Here is a 22708-nt window from a genome sequence, read left to right as displayed (position 1 = left end):
GCCGGTCCCGTACCCCCTGATATCAGTAGTGAGGGTAGAGCCAGTCCTGTACCCCCTGATATAGGGCAGCAGTGCAGGGTGGAGCCGGTCCTGTACCCCCTGATATAGGGCAGCAGTGCAGGGTGGAGCCAGTCCCGTACCCCCTGATATAGGGCAGCAGTGCAGGGTGGAGCCAGTCCCGTACCCCCTGATATAGGGCAGCAGTGCAGGGTGGCGCCGGTCCCGTACCCCCTGATATAGGGCAGCAGTGCAGGGTGGAGCCGGTCCTGTACCCCCTGATATAGGGCAGCAGTGCAGGGTGGAGCCAGTCCCGTACCCCCTGATATAGGGCAGCAGTGCAGAGTGGAGCCGGTCCCGTACCCCCTGATATAGGGCAGCAGTGCAGAGTGGAGCCGGTCCTGTACCCCCTGATATAGGGCAGCAGTGCAGGGTGGAGCCGGTCCCGTACCCCCTGATATCAGTAGTGAGGGTAGAGCCAGTCCTGTACCCCCTGATATAGGGCAGCAGTGCAGGGTGGAGCCGGTCCTGTACCTCCTGATATAGGGCAGCAGTGCAGGGTGGAGCCAGTCCCGTACCCCCTGATATAGGGCAGCAGTGCAGGGTGGAGCCAGTCCCGTACCCCCTGATATAGGGCAGCAGTGCAGGGTGGGGCCGGTCCCGTACCCCCTGATATAGGGCAGCAGTGCAGGGTGGAGCCAGTCCTGTACCCCCTGATATAGGGCAGCAGTGCAGGGTGGAGCCAGTCCCGTACCCCCTGATATAGGGCAGCAGTGCAGGGTGGAGCCGGTCCTGTACCCCCTGATATAGGGCAGCAGTGCAGGGTGGAGCCGATCCCGTACCCCCTGATATAGGGCAGCAGTGCAGGGTGGAGCTGGTCCTGTACCCCCTGATATCAGTAGTGAGGGTAGAGCCAGTCCTGTACCACCTGATATAGGGCAGCAGTGCAGGGTGGAGCTGGTCCTGTACCCCCTGATATCAGTAGTGAGGGTAGAGCCAGTCCTGTACCACCTGATATAGGGCAGCAGTGCAGGGTGGAGCTGGTCCCGTACCCCCTGATATCAGTAGTGAGGGTAGAGCCAGTCCTGTACCCCCTGATATAGGGCAGCAGTGCAGAGTGGAGCCGGTCCCGTACCCCCTGATATAGGGCAGCAGTGCAGAGTGGAGCCGGTCCCGTACCCCCTGATATAGGGCAGCAGTGCAGAGTGGAGCCGGTCCCGTACCCCCTGATATAGGGCAGCAGTGCAGAGTGGAGCCGGTCCCGTACCCCCTGATATAGGGCAGCAGTGCAGAGTGGAGCCGGTCTTGTACCTCCTGACATAGGGCAGCGGTGCAGGGTAGAGCCGGTCCCGTACCCCCTGATATAGGGCAGCGGTGCAGGGTGGAGCCGGTCTTGTACCTCCTGACATAGGGCAGCGGTGCAGGGTGGAGCTGGTCCCGTACCCCCTGATATAGGGCAGCGGTGCAGGGTGGAGCCGGTCTTGTACCTCCTGACATAGGGCAGCGGTGCAGGGTGGAGCCGGTCCCGTACCCCCTGACATAGGGCAGCGGTGCAGGGTGGAGCCGGTCCCGTACCCCCTGATATCAGTAGTGAAGGGTGGAGCCAGTCCCGTACCCCCTGATATAAGGCAGCGGTGCAGAGTGGAGCCGGTCCCGTACCCCCTGATGTAGGGCAGCAGTGCAGAGTGGAGCCGGTCCCGTACCCCCTGATATAGGGCAGCAGTGCAGAGTGGAGCCGGTCCCGTACCCCCTGATGTAGGGCAGCGGTGCGGTCCAGCTTCTGGTCAGGGCCCAGTATTATTCCTGAACAGCTGTCTGACTTGATTTGTTTGTGGCCGGGATAATCCCCGGGTTCAGTCGTTGACATCTGTCTGACTAAGCCGCGCAATGACGGATCAAAAAAACGACCCAATTTATGGAGCTCTCATTACCGTGAGGGCGGCCTCTTCACGTCTGCTCAGCTTGGGGTTGCGTGGAGCATGGACTTTACTCTGGACACTGCTCGGCATGGCTGAGGGGCTGAGTACATCTGTGGAGAGAGGAGAGGGAGACGTGAATTCTGCCTGGCGGAAATGGGCAATGCCCTTCACACACATGCATTCCGTGCTGGCCGAGCATGCACACAGGGCTGTAAATAAAAGTATTTTTGTCCCTTTCCAGATTTCTGCAAGTTTGGCTCGTTTGTCACATGTGAATCTCTCCAATCGAGGAAACACAGGACACAGCTGTGAATGATCCTCCCATTTATATCACCCATGTGAAGTAGTAAGCGCCCCCCTAACTGCACCCCTCACCCCCCGGTGGTAACAATCAGACGCTGGCGGCAGCTTGCAATGAGTCTTTTTCATCGCTGTATTTCGGCGCACTCCTCTCTGCTGAATGGTGTTAATTCAGCCACATTGAGGGGTTTACAGAAACATCGGCCCCTTGAAGGTCTTTCCGCGGCATCTCCATGGGGTTCAGGGCAGGACTTGAACGTTCCAGAACCTTTGTTTCCTTGGAAACCTTCAGAAGTGTGTGCTCTAGGTAATCATCCTGCTCTAGAACCCAACTGTGCTGGAGTTTTAGGTCAGGAACCAATGGGCGGACATTCTCCTCCAGGATCTTCTGGTGGAGCAGAACTCATGGTTCCATCAATGATGACAAGTGGTGGAGCTCTTGACCCAGACACCACACGACAACCGCCATGTCTGACCGCTGTATGATGTCCTGATGGAGGATGAGCCAGGTGTAACAGGAGACTTCACACCCCGCAGAACATTCTCCAGGATGGTTTTTGGCCTTTTTGAGCCTTCATCTTTTTTTCTGGACATTTTTGCCTGGTGTCTATCTTCTTCTGGAACTGATCTCAGCTGAGGCAAGCCAAAGGTCTATAGATGCTAACAGATAATGGAGAGTGATGATGGGAGTTATACTGGTATGGCCAACATAGGATGTCCTGACATGGAGATAGTCCTGTGTATTTCGCCTCCGTCCCTGTTCATGAGTTGACCAATTACAAAAAGGAAAACTTAAAATCACTAGTATTGAACCAGCCGGATAACTACAACTCCCAGCATGTCCTTCCACAATGTGGATCTCGTTGCCTGCTTGAGATCAGTCCTTGTACAGCTTTCCTATGATGTCTTCTCATTCCCTCTCATTATATCTACAGGCTGCACTACAAGTCCGAGCAGGCCATGGGGGACCGGCAGTCCTGTAATCCCTGTCTCCCGTCCTCCGGCTCGGTTCAGGGCTGTTTATCCATCGTGCAGATTACAGCTGTCAGGGGGATTAGTGCTGACCTGACGCCCAGAATATGGGTTATGTCCACAGCAATATGAATGGTGTTAGAGGGTCGGCCACCAAGATTTGGCCAGAAAATGATGTTTGCTTTATAAGCAAATTAGACAGAAAGGGGGAGATTTATCAAACTGGAGTAAAGGTAAACTGGTTTAGTTGCCCATAGCAACCATTCAGATTTCACTATTTTTTCTTTTTAGAGCTCTTATGGAAAATGAAAGGTGGAAACCAGTTTACCTTTACACCAGTTTGATAAATCTCGCCTCTTCAATTCAATGAGTCCTTTTCATTGCTGTATTTTGGCGCAGTCCTCTGTGCAGAATGGTGTTAATTCAGCCACATTGAGGGGTTTCCAGAAATATTGGCCCCTTTTAAGGTCTTCCCGCAACATCTCCAAAATCTCTGCCTAAGCCCAAGTGGCTCATCCACTTGAGAGCAGGGGCGGTCTAAAAGGTCGGGCACTTCGGACGTGGTGCGGAGGGCGGGAAAAAAATGAATGACTTTTTTTTTTTTCTTTACTGTCCTTTACCTCACTTGTGCGGCGCGGAGCTGGCGGCGGCGGTGGGGCACAGGGAGATGAGCGCTTCCATTGTGGAGGCGCTCATCTCCAGTCATCTGTATCGCCGTCCTCAGGACAGCGATACAGATGCCTGCCTGTGCTGCGGTAGGGGAGGGAGAGGCGTGTCCCTTTCCCTTCCTCTACTAGGCTGCAGGTACACTAGGCCGGCAGCCTATCAGAGGCCGGTGCAGGCGGCGCGATGACGTCATCCCGCCGCCTGAGCCGTACAGCGCGAGACACAGGCCAGAAGAGGCCTGCATCGCATCGCTGACATGGAGGTATGTTTTTTTGTTTTTTTTAAAATATACAATGCTGTTATTACTGGCACAGGGGGGCTATTACTGGCACAGGGGGGGGGGCTACATACATTACTTATCCTGTACTGATCATGAGTTACATTCTGTATTATACTCCAGAGCTGCACTCACTATTCTGCTGGTGCAGTCACTGTGTACATACATTACTTATCCTGTACTGATCCTGAGTTATATCCTGTATTATACTCCAGAGCTGTGCTCACTATTCTGCTGGTGGAGTCACTGTGTACATACATTACTTATCCTGTACTGATCCTGAGTTACATCCTGTATTACACTCCAGAGCTGCACTCACTATTCTGCTGGTGCAGTCACTGTGCACATACATTACATTATTTATCCTGTACTGATCCTGAGTTACATCCTGTATTATACTCCAGAGCTGCACTCACTATTCTGCTGATGGAGTCACTGTGTACATACATTACTTATCCTGTACTGATCCTGAGTTACATCCTGTATTATACTCCAGAGCTGCACTCACTATTCTGCTGGTGCAGTCACTGTGTACATATATTACTTATCCTGTACTGATCCTGAGTTACATCCTGTATTATACTCCAGAGCTGCACTCACTATTCTGCTGGTGCAGTCACTGTGTACATACATTACTTATCCTGTACTGATCCTGAGTTACATCCTGTATTATACTCCAGAGCTGCACTCACTATTCTGCTGGTGGAGTCACTGTGTACATACATTACTTATCCTGTACTGATCCTGAGTTACATCCTGTATTATACTCCAGAGCTGCACTCACTATTCTGCTGGTGCAGTCACTGTGTACATACATTACTTATCCTGTACTGATCCTGAGTTATATCCTGTATTATACTCCAGAGCTGTGCTCACTATTCTGCTGGTGGAGTCACTGTGTACATACATTACTTATCCTGTACTGATCCTGAGTTACATCCTGTATTACACTCCAGAGCTGCACTCACTATTCTGCTGGTGCAGTCACTGTGCACATACATTACATTATTTATCCTGTACTGATCCTGAGTTACATCCTGTATTATACTCCAGAGCTGCACTCACTATTCTGCTGATGGAGTCACTGTGTACATACATTACTTATCCTGTACTGATCCTGAGTTACATCCTGTATTATACTCCAGAGCTGCACTCACTATTCTGCTGGTGCAGTCACTGTGTACATATATTACTTATCCTGTACTGATCCTGAGTTACATCCTGTATTATACTCCAGAGCTGCACTCACTATTCTGCTGGTGCAGTCACTGTGTACATACATTACTTATCCTGTACTGATCCTGAGTTACATCCTGTATTATACTCCAGAGCTGCACTCACTATTCTGCTGGTGGAGTCACTGTGTACATACATTACTTATCCTGTACTGATCCTGAGTTACATCCTGTATTATACTCCAGAGCTGCACTCACTATTCTGCTGGTGCAGTCACTGTGTACATACATTACTTATCCTGTACTGATCCTGAGTTACATCCTGTATTATTCTCCAGAGCTGCACTCACTATTCTGCTGGTGGAGTCACTGTGTACATACATTACGTATCCTGTACTGATCCTGAGTTACATCCTGTATTATACTCCAGAGCTGCACTCACTATTCTGCTGGTGCAGTCACTGTGTACATACATTACTTATCCTGTACTGATCCTGAGTTACATCCTGTATTATACTCCAGAGCTGCACTCACTATTCTGCTGGTGGAGTCACTGTGTACATACATTACATTACTTATCCTGGGTTACATTCTGTATTATACTCCAGAGCTGCACTCACTATTCTGCTGGTGGAGTCACTGTGTACATATATTACTTATCCTGTACTGATCCTGAGTTACATCCTGTATTATACTCCAGAGCTGCACTCACTATTCTGCTGGTGGAGTCACTGTGTACATACATTACTTATCCTGTACTGATCCTGAGTTACATCCTGTATTATACTCCAGAGCTGCACTCACTATTCTGCTGGTGCAGTCACTATGTACATACATTACTTATCCTGTACTGATCCTGAGTTACATCCTGTATTATACTCCAGAGCTGCACTCACTATTCTGCTGGTGCAGTCACTGTGTACATACGTTACTTATCCTGTACTGATCCAGAGTTGCATCCTGTATTATACTCCAGAGCTGCACTCACTATTCTGCTGGTGCAGTCACTGTGTACATACATTACTTATCCTGTACTGATCCTGAGTTACATCCTGTATTATTCTCCAGAGCTGCACTCACTATTCTGCTGGTGGAGTCACTGTGTACATACATTACTTATACTGTACTGATCCTGAGTTACATCCTGTATTATACTCCAGAGCTGCACTCACTATTCTGCTGGTGCAGTCACTGTGTACATACATTACTCATCCTGTACTGATCCTGAGTTACATCCTGTATTATACTCCAGAGCTGCACTCACTATTCTGCTGGTGGAGTCACTGTGTACATACATTACTTATACTGTACTGATCCTGAGTTACATCCTGTATTATACTCCAGAGCTGCACTTACTATTCTGATGGTGGAGTCACTGTGTACATACATTACTTATCCTGTACTGATCCTGAGTTACATCCTGTATTATACTCCAGAGCTGCACTCACTATTCTGCTGGTGGAGTCACTGTGTACATACATTACTTATACTGTACTGATCCTGAGTTACATCCTGTATTATACTCCAGAGCTGCACTCACTATTCTGCTGTTGCAGTCACTGTGTACATACATTACTTATCCTGTACTGATCCTGAGTTACATCCTGTATTATACTCCAGAGCTGCACTCACTATTCTGCTGGTGCAGTCACTGTGTACATACATTACTTATCCTGTACTGATCCTGAGTTACATCCTGTATTATACTCCAGAGCTGCACTCACTATTCTGCTGTTGGAGTCACTGTGTACATACATTACATTACTTACCCTGGGTTACATTCTGTATTATACTCCAGAGCTGCACTCACTATTCTGCTGGTGGAGTCACTGTGTACATATATTACTTATCCTGTACTGATCCTGAGTTACATCCTGTATTATACTCCAGAGCAGCACTCACTATTCTGCTGGTGAAGTCACTGTGTACATATATTACTTATCCTGTACTGATCCTGAGTTACATCCTGTATTATACTCCAGAGCTGCACTCACTATTCTGCTGGTGCAGTCACTGTGTACATACATTACTTATCCTGTACTGATCCTGAGTTACATCCTGTATTATACTCCAGAGCTGCACTCACTATTCTGCTGGTGGAGTCACTGTGTACATACATTACTTATCCTGTACTGATCCTGAGTTACATCCTGTATTATACTCCAGAGCTGCACTCCCTATTCTGCTGGTGCATTCACTGTGTACATACATTACATTACTTATCCTGGGTTACATTCTGTATTATACTCCAGAGCTGCACTCACTATTCTGCTGGTGGAGTCACTGTGTACATACATTACTTATACTGTACTGATCCTGAGTTACATCCTGTATTATACTCCAGAGCTGCACTCACTATTCTGCTGGTGCAGTCACTGTGTACATACATTACTTATCCTGTACTGATCCTGAGTTACATCCTGTATTATACTCCAGAGCTGCACTCACTATTCTGCTGGTGGAGTCACTGTGTACATACATTACATTACTTATCCTGGGTTACATTCTGTATTATACTCCAGAGCTGCACTCACTATTCTGCTGGTGCAGTCACTGTGTACATACATTACTTATCCTGTACTGATCCTGAGTTACATCCTGTATTATACTCCAGAGCTGCACTCACTATTCTGCTGTTGGAGTCACTGTGTACATACATTACATTACTTACCCTGGGTTACATTCTGTATTATACTCCAGAGCTGCACTCACTATTCTGCTGGTGGAGTCACTGTGTACATATATTACTTATCCTGTACTGATCCTGAGTTACATCCTGTATTATACTCCAGAGCAGCACTCACTATTCTGCTGGTGGAGTCACTGTGTACATATATTACTTATCCTGTACTGATCCTGAGTTACATCCTGTATTATACTCCAGAGCTGCACTCACTATTCTGCTGGTGCAGTCACTGTGTACATACATTACTTATCCTGTACTGATCCTGAGTTACATCCTGTATTATACTCCAGAGCTGCACTCACTATTCTGCTGGTGGAGTCACTGTGTACATATATTACTTATCCTGTACTGATCCTGAGTTACATCCTGTATTATCCTCCAGAGCTGCACTCACTATTCTGCTGGTGCAGTCACTGTGTACATACATTACTCATCCTGTACTGATCCTGAGTTACATCCTGTATTATACTCCAGAGCTGCACTCACTGTTCTGCTGGTGCAGTCACTGTGTACATACATTACTTATCCTGTACTGATCCTGAGTTACATCCTGTATTATACTCCAGAGCTGCACTCACTATTCTTCTGGTGCAGTCACTGTGTACATACATTACATTACTCATCCTGTACTGATCCTGAGTTACATCCTGTATTATCCTCCAGAGCTGCACTCACTATTCTGCTGGTGCAGTCACTGTGTACATACATTACTCATCCTGTACTGATCCTGAGTTACATCCTGTATTATACTCCAGAGCTGCACTCACTGTTCTGCTGGTGCAGTCACTGTGTACATACATTACTTATCCTGTACTGATCCTGAGTTACATCCTGTATTATACTCCAGAGCTGCACTTACTATTCTGCTGGTGGAGTCACTGTGTACATACATTACTTATCCTGTACTGATCCTGAGTTACATCCTGTATTATACTCCAGAGCTGCACTCACTATTCTGCTGGTGGAGTCACTGTGTACATACATTACTTATCCTGTACTGATCCTGAGTTACATCCTGTATTATACTCCAGAGCTGCACTCACTATTCTGCTGGTGGAGTCACTGTGTACATACATTACATATACTGTACTGATCCTGAGTTACATCCTGTATTATACTCCAGAGCTGCACTCACTATTCTGCTGGTGCAGTCACTGTGTACATACATTACTTATCCTGTACTGATCCTGAGTTACATCCTGTATTATACTCCAGAGCTGCACTCACTATTCTGCTGGTGGAGTCACTGTGTACATACATTACATTACTTATCCTGGGTTACATTCTGTATTATACTCCAGAGCTGCACTCACTATTCTGCTGGTGCAGTCACTGTGTACATACATTACTTATCCTGTACTGATCCTGAGTTACATCCTGTATTATACTCCAGAGCTGCACTCACTATTCTGCTGTTGGAGTCACTGTGTACATACATTACATTACTTACCCTGGGTTACATTCTGTATTATACTCCAGAGCTGCACTCACTATTCTGCTGGTGGAGTCACTGTGTACATATATTACTTATCCTGTACTGATCCTGAGTTACATCCTGTATTATACTCCAGAGCTGCACTCACTATTCTGCTGGTGCAGTCACTGTGTACATACATTACTTATCCTGTACTGATCCTGAGTTACATCCTGTATTATACTCCAGAGCTGCACTCACTATTCTGCTGGTGGAGTCACTGTGTACATATATTACTTATCCTGTACTGATCCTGAGTTACATCCTGTATTATACTCCAGAGCTGCACTCACTATTCTGCTGGTGCAGTCACTGTGTACATACATTACTTATCCTGTACTGATCCTGAGTTACATCCTGTATTATACTCCAGAGCTGCACTCACTATTCTGCTGGTGGAGTCACTGTGTACATACATTACTTATCCTGTACTGATCCTGAGTTACATCCTGTATTATACTCCAGAGCTGCACTCCCTATTCTGCTGGTGCATTCACTGTGTACATACATTACATTACTTATCCTGGGTTACATTCTGTATTATACTCCAGAGCTGCACTCACTATTCTGCTGGAGGAGTCACTGTGTACATACATTACTTATACTGTACTGATCCTGAGTTACATCCTGTATTATACTCCAGAGCTGCACTCACTATTCTGCTGGTGCAGTCACTGTGTACATACATTACTTATCCTGTACTGATCCTGAGTTACATCCTGTATTATACTCCAGAGCTGCACTCACTATTCTGCTGGTGGAGTCACTGTGTACATACATTACATTACTTATCCTGGGTTACATTCTGTATTATACTCCAGAGCTGCACTCACTATTCTGCTGGTGCAGTCACTGTGTACATACATTACTTATCCTGTACTGATCCTGAGTTACATCCTGTATTATACTCCAGAGCTGCACTCACTATTCTGCTGTTGGAGTCACTGTGTACATACATTACATTACTTACCCTGGGTTACATTCTGTATTATACTCCAGAGCTGCACTCACTATTCTGCTGGTGGAGTCACTGTGTACATATATTACTTATCCTGTACTGATCCTGAGTTACATCCTGTATTATACTCCAGAGCAGCACTCACTATTCTGCTGGTGGAGTCACTGTGTACATATATTACTTATCCTGTACTGATCCTGAGTTACATCCTGTATTATACTCCAGAGCTGCACTCACTATTCTGCTGGTGCAGTCACTGTGTACATACATTACTTATCCTGTACTGATCCTGAGTTACATCCTGTATTATACTCCAGAGCTGCACTCACTATTCTGCTGGTGGAGTCACTGTGTACATACATTACTTATCCTGTACTGATCCTGAGTTACATCCTGTATTATACTCCAGAGCTGCACTCCCTATTCTGCTGGTGCATTCACTGTGTACATACATTACATTACTTATCCTGGGTTACATTCTGTATTATACTCCAGAGCTGCACTCACTATTCTGCTGGTGGAGTCACTGTGTACATATATTACTTATCCTGTACTGATCCTGAGTTACATCCTGTATTATCCTCCAGAGCTGCACTCACTATTCTGCTGGTGCAGTCACTGTGTACATACATTACTTATCCTGTACTGATCCTGAGTTACATCCTGTATTATACTCCAGAGCTGCACTCACTATTCTTCTGGTGCAGTCACTGTGTACATACATTACATTACTCATCCTGTACTGATCCTGAGTTACATCCTGTATTATCCTCCAGAGCTGCACTCACTATTCTGCTGGTGCAGTCACTGTGTACATACATTACTTATCCTGTACTGATCCTGAGTTACATCCTGTATTATACTCCAGAGCTGCGCTCACTATTCTGCTGGTGCAGTCACTGTGTACATACATTACTCATCCTGTACTGATCCTGAGTTACATCCTGTATTATCCTCCAGAGCTGCACTCACTATTCTGCTGGTGCAGTCACTGTGTACATACATTACTCATCCTGTACTGATCCTGAGTTACATCCTGTATTATACCCCAGAGCTGCACTCACTATTCTGCTGGTGCAGTCACTGTGTACATACATTACTCATCCTGTACTGATCCTGAGTTACATCCTGTATTATACTCCAGAGCTGCACTCACTGTTCTGCTGGTGCAGTCACTGTGTACATACATTACTTATCCTGTACTGACCCTGAGTTACATCCTGTATTATACTCCAGAGCTGCACTTATAGACTGTATAATGGGGTTCGGATAGCGTCCACTAGCTGGTGCTCCATTGCAGCAGATATAACATTACATAACAGGACAGCAATGCTCACTGAAAGCCTCGGATAGAAGAGACATCACATAAGCCGTCATGCATATCTGAATGGGTAAGTGCTCCGTGACCTACATGTCGGCATCTGCAGTCACTTCCATTAATAAGGGGGCTCTGCTTCACACGAAAAATCAGACTTTCGTTCAAATACAGGCAGTGCTGGAGTCTGTGCTAAAATGTACATATCTATATTACATGTGTGATATTACACTGAGCGGCGTCTGTATTACATGTGTGATATTACACTGTGCGGCGTCTGTATTACATGTGTGATATTACACTGTGCGGCGTCTGTATTACATGTGTGATATTACACTGTGTGGCCTCTGTATTACATGTGTGATATTACACTGTGCGGTGACCGTATTACATGTGTGATATTACACTGTGTGGCCTCTGTATTACATGTGTGATATTACACTTTGCGGCCTCTGTATTACATGTGTGATATTACACTGTGCGGTGACCGTATTACATGTGTGATATTACACTGTGTGGCCTCTGTATTACATGTGTGATATTACACTGTGTGGCCTCTGTATTACATGTGTGATATTACACTTTGCGGCCTCTGTATTACATGTGTGATATTACACTGTGCAGCGTCTGTATTACATGTGTGATATTACACTGTGCAGTCTCTGTATTACATGTGTGATATTACACTGTGCGGCCTCTGTATTACATGTGTGATATTACACTGTGCTGCCTCTGTATTACATGTGTGATATTACACTGTGCGGCGTCTGTATTACATGTGTGATATTACACTGTGCGGCGTCTGTATTACATGTGTGATATTACACTGTGCGGCCTCTGTATTACATGTGTGATATTACACTGTGCTGCCTCTGTATTACATGTGTGATATTACACTGTGCAGCGTCTGTATTACATGTGTGATATTACACTGTGCGGTGTCTGTATTACATGTGTGATATTACACTGTACGGCGTCTGTATTACATGTGTGATATTACACTGTGCGGCGTCTGTATTACATGTGTGATATTACACTGTGCGGCGTCTGTATTACATGTGTGATATTACACTGTGCGGTGTCTGTATTACATGTGTGATATTACACTGAGCGGCGTCTGTATTACATGTGTGATATTACACTGTGCGGCGTCTGTATTACATGTGTGATATTACACTGTGCTGCCTCTGTATTACATGTGTGATATTACACTGTGCGGCGTCTGTATTACATGTGTGATATTACACTGTGCGGCCTCTGTATTATATGTGTGATATTACACTGTGCGGCCTCTGTATTACATGTGTGATATTACACTGTGCGGCCTCTGTATTACATGTGTGATATTACACTGTGCGGGGTCTGTATTACATGTGTGATATTACACTGAGCGGCGTCTGTATTACATGTGTGATATTACACTGTGCGGCGTCTGTATTACATGTGTGATATTACACTGTGCTGCCTCTGTATTACATGTGTGATATTACACTGTGCGGCGTCTGTATTACATGTGTGATATTACACTGTGCGGCCTCTGTATTATATGTGTGATATTACACTGTGCGGCCTCTGTATTACATGTGTGATATTACACTGTGCGGCCTCTGTATTACATGTGTGATATTACACTGTGCGGGGTCTGTATTACATGTCTGATATTACACTGTGCGGTGACCGTATTACATGTGTGATATTACACTGTACGGCCTCTGTGTTACATGTGTGATATTACACTGTGCGGCGTCTTTATTACATGTGTGATATTAAACTGTGCGGCCTCTGTATTACATGTGTGATATTACACTGTGCAGCGTCTGTATTACATGTGTGATATTACACTGTGCGGGGTCTGTACTACATGTGTGATATTACACTGTGCGGGGTCTGTACTACATGTGTGATATTACACTGTGCGGGGTCTGTATTACATGTGTGATATTACACTGTGCGGAGTCTGTATTACATGTGTGATATTACACTGTGCGGGGTCTGTACTACATGTGTGATATTACACTGTGCGGGGTCTGTACTACATGTGTGATATTACACTGTGCGGCCTCTGTATTACATGTGTGATATTACACTGTGCGGAGTCTGTATTACATGTGTGATATTACACTGTGCGGCGTCTGTATTACATGTGTGATATTACACTGAGCGGCGTCTGTATTACATGTGTGATATTACACTGTGCGGGGTCTGTATTACATGTGTGATATTACACTGTGCGGGGTCTGTATTACATGTGTGATATTACACTGCGGCATCTGTACTACATGTGTGATATTACACTGTGCGGCATCTGTACTACATGTGTGATATTACACTGTGCGGGGTCTGTACTACATGTGTGATATTACACTGTGCGGCCTCTGTATTACATGTGTGATATTACACTGTGCGGAGTCTGTATTACATGTGTGATATTACACTGAGCGGCGTCTGTATTACATGTGTGATATTACACTGTGCGGCGTCTGTATTACATGTGTGATATTACACTGTGCGGCGTCTGTATTACATGTGTGATATTACACTGTGCGGCGTCTGTATTACATGTGTGATATTACACTGTGCGGCGTCCGTATTACATGTGTGATATTACACTGTGCGGGGTCTGTATTACATGTGTGATATTACACTGTGCGGGGTCTGTATTACATGTGTGATATTACACTGTGCGGCGTCTGTATTACATGTGTGATATTACACTGTACGGCGTCTGTATTACATGTGTGATATTACACTGTGCGGCGTCTGTATTACATGTGTGATATTACACTGTGCGGGGTCTGTACTACATGTGTGATATTACACTGTGCGGCCTCTGTATTACATGTGTGATATTACACTGTGCGGAGTCTGTATTACATGTGTGATATTACACTGTGCGGCGTCTGTATTACATGTGTGATATTACACTGAGCGGCGTCTGTATTACATGTGTGATATTACACTGTGCGGCGTCTGTATTACATGTGTGATATTACACTGTGCGGCGTCTGTATTACATGTGTGATATTACACTGTGCGGGGTCTGTATTACATGTGTGATATTACACTGTGCGGGGTCTGTATTACATGTGTGATATTACACTGTGCGGGGTCTGTATTACATGTGTGATATTACACTGTGCGGCGTCTGTATTACATGTGTGATATTACACTGTACGGCGTCTGTATTACATGTGTGATATTACACTGTGCGGCGTCTGTATTACATGTGTGATATTACACTGTGCGGCGTCTGTATTACATGTGTGATATTACACTGTGCGGCGTCTGTATTACATGTGTGATATTACACTGTGCGGCGTCTGTATTACATGTGTGATATTACACTGTGCGGCGTCCGTATTACATGTGTGATATTACACTGTGCGGGGTCTGTATTACATGTGTGATATTACACTGTGCGGGGTCTGTATTACATGTGTGATATTACACTGTGCGGGGTCTGTATTACATGTGTGATATTACACTGTGCGGCGTCTGTATTACATGTGTGATATTACACTGTACGGCGTCTGTATTACATGTGTGATATTACACTGTGCGGCCTCTGTATTACATGTGTGATATTACACTGTGCGGGGTCTGTATTACATGTGTGATATTACACTGAGCGGCGTCTGTATTACATGTGTGATATTACACTGTGCGGCGTCTGTATTACATGTGTGATATTACACTGTGCGGGGTCTGTATTACATGTGTGATATTACACTGTGCGGCGTCTGTATTACATGTGTGATATTACACTGTGCGGCGTCCGTATTACATGTGTGATATTACACTGTGCGGGGTCTGTATTACATGTGTGATATTACACTGTGCGGGGTCTGTATTACATGTGTGATATTACACTGTGCGGGGTCTGTATTACATGTGTGATATTACACTGTGCGGCGTCTGTATTACATGTGTGATATTACACTGTACGGCGTCTGTATTACATGTGTGATATTACACTGTGCGGCCTCTGTATTACATGTGTGATATTACACTGTGCGGGGTCTGTATTACATGTGTGATATTACACTGAGCGGCGTCTGTATTACATGTGTGATATTACACTGTGCGGCGTCTGTATTACATGTGTGATATTACACTGTGCGGGGTCTGTATTACATGTGATATTATGGGGGGTCTCTGTATTACATGTGACATTATGGGGGTCTCTGTATTACATGTGATATTATGGGGGGTCTCTGTATTACATGTGACATTATGGGGGTCTCTGTATTACATGTGATATTATGGGGGGTCTCTGTATTACATGTGACATTATGGGGGTCTCTGTATTACATGTGATATTATGGGGGGTCTCTGTATTACATGTGACATTATGGGGGTCTCTGTATTACATGTGATATTATGGGGGGTCTCTGTATTACATGTGCTGTTATGGGGGGTCTCTGTATTACATGTGTGATATTACACTGTGCGGCGTCTGTATTACATGTTATATTATGGGTGGTCTCTGTTTACATGTGACATTATGGGGGTCTCTGTATTACATGTGTGATATTACACCGTGCGGTGTCCATATTACATATGTTATATTATGGGGGGTCTCTGTTTACATGTGATATTATGGGGGTCTCTGTATTACATGTTATATTATGGGGGGTCTCTGTTTACATGTGATATTATGGGGGTCTCTGTATTACATGTGCTGTTATGGGGGGTCTCTGTATTACATGTGTGATATGACATGTTCCCGGCACAGTCTCCGGTACCGCTCCGTTTTGTACTCACCAGTTTCGGGATGCGCTCTCCTCACAGTTGCTCTCTGAGCCTGTGAGGCTGTTAGTTACTGTCGTCACCATAGCGACCAGCAGGGACCTGCCAACAAGCTGCGCCGTGATTGGCTGCTCTAGCGTCCCCTGTTTCTGTAGCTACCGGGCGTCCCACCCGGCTGATGCCTCCGAGTGAAAGTCGTGAGGTCCCCGTCCGCTGCGGCCGAGCACCGACCGGCACCGCAAATCACAGCGAACGAGCTCTCTGCTGCCTGATCCCCACCGGGGCTCCGCTCCATACACTGATGCCTCCCCCATGTCCTCCATACACTAATACTCCCCCCATACACTAATACTCCCCCCATACACTGATGCTCCCCCCATTCCCTCTATACACTGATGCTTCCCCACCCTCCATACACTGATGCTCCCCCCCATACACTGATACTCCCATGTCCTCCGTACACTAATACCCCCCCATACACTGATGCCCCCCCATACACTGATACTCCCCCCATGTCCTCCGTACACTAATACCCCCCCATACACTGATGCCCCCCCATACACTGATACTCCCCCCCCATGTCCTCCGTACACTAATACCCCCCCCATACACTGATGCTCCCCCCCATACACTGATGCTCCCCCCCCATACACTGATGCTCACCCCCCCATACACTGATGCTCCCCCCCCATACACTGATGCCCCCCCCATACACTGATGCTCTCCCCCCCCATACACTGATGCCCCCAACCCCATACACTGATGCCCCCCACCCCATACACTGATGCTCTCCCCCCCCCCCCCCCCCCCATACACTGATGCTCCCCCTCTTCCATTAGAGCTGGGAATGGCTGGATTAGATCAGTGAAGTGTCACCATTTATAATATTGGGCTTAGATTTCCAGGTTGGGAGTGTGGTTAAGCAGACATGGACCTTCCTGATGACCAGAGGGCAGGTCTCGGTGTTCACGCCTGCACAGCTGTAACAGAACAGTAGAAGTGAAGCACACATGTGGTGACCACAGTGCCTGCGCGGGCGATGTGCTGGCAGAATGCGATTGGTCAGATCTTGAAATCGATATTGGAAGCAGCAAAACTGAGGAAGAGAAATGATCTGAGCGAGTTCTGGGTTTTGTGGGGCGTTCCTGGTATGTAGGGGTCAGTACCGACTACAAGGCAGAACAACCAGTGACAGGGTCACGGCCGCCCAAGGCTGATTGATGTGTGGGGGGTGAAGGTGAGCCCATAGGAGAGGTACAGAGAGCTGACAACAGTCCTGCTGGTGACGATAGGTGTCAGGAGAAAGGACATCACAGCTTGTGGTTCATGAGGAACCAAGGTGCCTGGAGAACTGAAGCATGGAGGAAAGTGGCCTGGTCTGAGGAATCATGTTACATCATATGGATGGTTGGGTGCATGTGTGTCACTTACTCCAGAAGAGATGGCACCAGGTGCATTATGGGAAGAAGACGGCCTGGTCTGATGAATTGCATCATGTGGACGGCTGGGTGTGTGTAACTTACCTGGAGAAGGAATGGCAACAGGTCCACTATGGGAAGAAGGCGGCCTGGTCTGAGGAATCGTGGACGGCCCAGTGCGTTACTTACCTGGAGAAGAGATGGTACCAGGTGCACTATAAGAAGGAGACATTGTGATGCTCTGGGTAAATGTTTTGCTGGAAAACTTTGTTCCTGGCATCATGTGGACGTGACACCTACCTAACCACTGTACAGAGAAGCACCCCCTTCATGACAGCGGCGCCCCCCCATGGCAGTGCCCTCTATCAGCGGGCTAATGTCCGGCCACACTGAGGAACATGACCATGAGATGGTGATGACCTGTCTCCAGGGTGTGGAATCCATGGAGGCTGCACAGAGCGACTTACAGGATCTGCTGCTAATGTGCCGGATCTACCAGGACTCCTCCGAGGTCTGATGGAGTCCATGAGGGGTCAGAGCGGGGCTGCACAATGCCAGGGTTTTAAAGTTATGGTTATTGGTGTATACTTTATCTGGAGAACAAACATGGCAGCAGGACCTGGGATTACTGAGCAGGGGGCGCGCTCCTCCTCCTCTTATACTGCAGCTTCTGGGAGGCGGACTGTGTTCCACAAAACTTCTGGGCTTTGTGAAAAGTCCTCACCCCCTCGACAGCAGGCAGAAATAGATGTTTCATCTGTGAGTAGGGTGGAGAGGTCAGGAGGCTCCAGCGGCTGAGCAGTAATGAGGTGAGGAGAGCACACCATGGCGCACCGGTCTTCACATCCCCATTAACTCTTGTATCATCCATCTCACGTCTTACCATGGAGAGTGACACACCACAATGTCTCCTGTGCAACGACTGTCCGAGCCATCATCACCGGTGTCCTGCACAGGATGGAGCAGACTGTGCCAGGAGACATTGGGGCCCAGATGACTGCAGTGCCGGCACAATCCATGACCCTGGTTCCAGTCCACCTGGAGCAACATGTGGATGCAGCAGGAGGCCGTTGTATTTGGAGCACATGATGAAGTGTAATGATACTGCAGATCTCTACACCTGGGGTAGAAAATGGAGCCCAATATGGTGATGACCCTCGGTGACAGAGGAGCAGAATTTAGTGCAGCTTGATATGGCTGTTGCCTCGAGTTAAGGTTTTATGTGGTGCAGTTTGAACTGTTTGCAGATAACGTTTTTTCCAGGGAGTAAGGAGTTAAGCCAAGCCGCAGTCGTTCCTCTGTTCCCCGCTCATTATTTCGCTGGTTTCTGAGCTTTCCTTTTGCACATAAAAAGATCAGTAGAAAGCGAAGGACTTTTCATCCATCGCCTCTACCTCACGAATGAGAGCGCGGGCCAGCAGGTACGGCGTCACGTGATCGGAACGCTCACCGACTCCGGCACATTGGAGAGGACACAGGACTCTAAATATAACTGCACGCAGCACGACCGATCCACAAATGAGGCACAAGCCAAGAATCAGCTCCAGCGCTGGACACGGAGACCATTACTGACAACACGGACCACCCAGCCACTACACTGACCAGAACCACCTCTCATCTGCATGTCCAACCCAGATCCACCAGCTGCCTTGTTACAAGGTTCTGATTCTGCAGGTGCCAGGTTTAGATCCATCAGCTGCCTGGTTACAGGCTTCTTGGTTCTGATCCACCGGCGGCTATCTTCACATGTACAGTCGTGGCCAAAAGTTTTGTGAATTACATAAATATTGGAAATTGGAAAAGTTGCTGCTTTTTTTTTTAATAGCAATTTGCATATACTCCAGAATGTTATGAAGAGTGATCAGATGAATTGCATAGTCCTTCTTTGCCATGAAAATTAACTTAATCCCAAAAAAACCTTTCCACTGCATTTCATTGCTGTCATTAAAGGACCTGCTGAGATCATTTCAGTAATCGTCTTGTTAACTCAGGTGAGAATGTTGACGAGCACAAGGCTGGAGATCATTATGTCAGGCTGATTGGGTTAAAATGGCAGACTTGACATGTTAAAAGGAGGGTGATGCTTGAAATCATTGTTCTTCCATTGTTAACCATGGTGACCTGCAAAGAACTGCGTGCAGCCATCATTGCGTTGCATAAAAATGGCTTCACAGGCAAGGATATTGTGGCTACTAAGATTGCACCTCAATCAACAATTTATAGGATCATCAAGAACTTCAAGGAAAGAGGTTCAATTCTTGATAAGAAGGCTTCAGGGCGTCCAAGAAACTCCAGCAAGCGCCAGGATCGTCTCCTAAAGAGGATTCAGCTGCGGGATCGGAGTGCCACCAGTGCAGAGCTTGCTCAGGAATGGCAGCAGGCAGGTGTGAGCGCATCTGCACGCACAGTGAGGCGAAGACTTTTGGAAGATGGCCTGGTGTCAAGAAGAGCAGCAAAGAAGCCACTTCTCTCCAAAAAAAACATCAGGGACAGATTGATCTTCTGCAGAAAGTCTGGTGAATGGACTGCTGAGGACTGGGGCAAAGTCATATTCTCCGATGAAGCCTCTTTCCGATTGTTTGGGGCATCTGGAAAAAGGCTTGTCCGGAGAAGAAAAGGTGAGCGCTGCCATCAGTCCTGTGTCATGCTAACAGTAAATCATCCTGAGACCATTCATGTGTGGGGTTGCTTCTCATCCAAGGGAGTGGTGTCACGGCTGAGAGTGAGAGAAACCCTCAGCCGTGCGGTGTCAAAGATAAGGGTAGCTGCTAGGCCAGGACGACAGGATCAGGGAGCAGGTCACCTCCTAACGCGTCCCTAATTCTGACCCTGACTCCTAACTGTATGAGCCGACCCTGATGGTAGGAGGGCTCATTCTCCGGAACCTAAGATCCCTACTAGCCCTCAGGGTGGCCCTGGACTAGGAGCAGGGTAAGAAGACCTGTTCCTCCTAGGCAAGGACAAACAGGAGTCTCACTGGCCAAGCTACACAGGAAAGGGGAACATATACAGCATATGGCAATGGCAGGTAAGTGAAACTAGTACCACACCTACCTGCCACAGACACACAGCCTGGAACCCGTGCACAAGTGCTGCTGTCCACAACAACATAGACGGACACATCACACAGGAACCCAGGACCATAAGCTGCAATAAACATAAAGACACCACAAGACATAGCAGAACATCTATGCCTAGACATTACTTATGACCACAAGGGTGGCCCTCACTGGACAGGTGGAATAATACCAGGAGGATGACTCCAGCAAACACCATGGCTGGAGAACCCCTCAGCTACTGGCATCCAGCAGGAGCTAAATAGCCCCAAGTAGCCACACACAGACACACCCAGTGTTCACACACTAGGAAGGGAATTAACCCTTCCAACACCAGGCAAGGAACAGAAAGCACTTAAAAGGGAAAAACACCCATAAACCACACAGACAAAAGGCACACCTACAAAGACAGGTTGCCAGTAGCAACCGCATGCACTTCACAGCAAGCTGCCTAGCAACAGCTCAGGCTGCTATGCTGGGAATAAAATCATGTTGCCAGCGGCAACCACACGTGAGGCAAAATACTAGCAGCCCTCACCATGTGGTTGACAAGAAAACCAAAACCGCAGGCAACTGCACGCGGGTCCAGGAGTCATGACCATGGTCGTGACAAGTGGGCTCACTCACAATTTTGCCCAAAAACACAATGGCACCAAAACACCCTCCAACAGCAACTTCTTCCAACAATCCAACAACAGTTTGGTGAAGAACAATGCATTTTCCAGCACGATGGAGCACCGTGCCATAAGGCAAAAGTGATAACTAAGTGGCTCGGGGACCAAAACGTTGACATTTTGGGTCTATGGCCTGGAAACTCGCCAGATCTGAATCCCATTGAGAACTTGTGGTCAATCCTCAAGAGGCGGGTGGACAAACAAAAACCCACTAATTCTGACAAACAAAAACCCAAGAAGTGATGATGAAAGAATGGGTTGCTATCGGTCAGGAATTGGCCCAGAAGTTGATTGAGAGCATGCCCAGTCGGATTGCAGAGGTCCTGAAAAAGAAGGGCCAACACTGCAAATACTGACTCTTTGCATAAATGTCATGTAATTGTCGATAAAAGCCTTTGAAACGTATGAAGTGCGTGTAATTATATTTCACTACATCACAGAAACAACTGAAACAAAGATCTAAAAGCAGTTTAGCAGCAAACTTTGTGAAAACTAATATTTGTGTCATTCTCCAAACTTTTGGCCATGACAGTAGCGGCAGCCCTGACTTTGGCTCGCTGGGGTGTCTACGCACTGTAGCCATAATCCAGACTCTTGGCACGAGCGGCTGATGTAATGTGTAACCCAATGATCGCTTAATTATCACTCTAATCTTTCCACATAAGACGCCGAATGTCACATTTGCCAACAGATCCTGTAACTGATCCCGCACCGGCAGCTCCAGTGTTCTCTCAGTGCTCGCCAGAACGGGGTGTAGAGAGAACATCTGGGTGATGATGGAACTCTGCAAACTGCCCTAAAATTGCTGAGACCTCCGGTGCACAACTCCCGGGTGATCCTCCTCGTCCTGCCCTCCGCCCGTGGATCTCCTATAAAGAGGAGTTCTCTGGCTTTAGGATATCTTCACAGATTCCTTGCAGAAATGTCTGTGCCTGACGCATTCAGATGAAGAGGACAATCGCAGAAATATCTGCCGTGTGTATTGGGTATACTCGCAGCGGAAATTTCTACGACTGACACATCCGAGCGGAGTCTGTCACACGAAACGTGCTGTGTGTGAATATACCCCAGC

The 22708-nt window shown here is 47.0% G+C and overlaps 1 protein-coding gene across 1 annotated transcript in view; it reads right to left on the bottom strand.

The window, feature by feature from the left end:
• HYDIN (HYDIN axonemal central pair apparatus protein) overlaps positions 1-16527 on the bottom strand; it is a 114312-nt gene extending 97785 nt beyond the window's left edge. Inside the window, exons 1-2 of the mRNA XM_040410017.1 lie at positions 16504-16527; positions 1929-2026 (exon numbers count right to left, since the gene is read on the bottom strand). Of these exons, the coding sequence (XP_040265951.1) occupies positions 1929-2006 (78 nt within the window). The 5' untranslated portion in view covers positions 2007-2026; positions 16504-16527. The remainder of the gene's footprint in view (positions 1-1928; positions 2027-16503) is intronic.
• Positions 16528-22708: the final 6181 nt, after the last annotated feature.

This window comes from Bufo bufo, chromosome 10 (assembly GCF_905171765.1).
Source record: "Bufo bufo chromosome 10, aBufBuf1.1, whole genome shotgun sequence".
In the NCBI taxonomy this organism is placed as follows: domain Eukaryota; kingdom Metazoa; phylum Chordata; class Amphibia; order Anura; family Bufonidae; genus Bufo; species Bufo bufo.
This window is presented reverse-complemented; position numbering and strand designations above follow the sequence as displayed.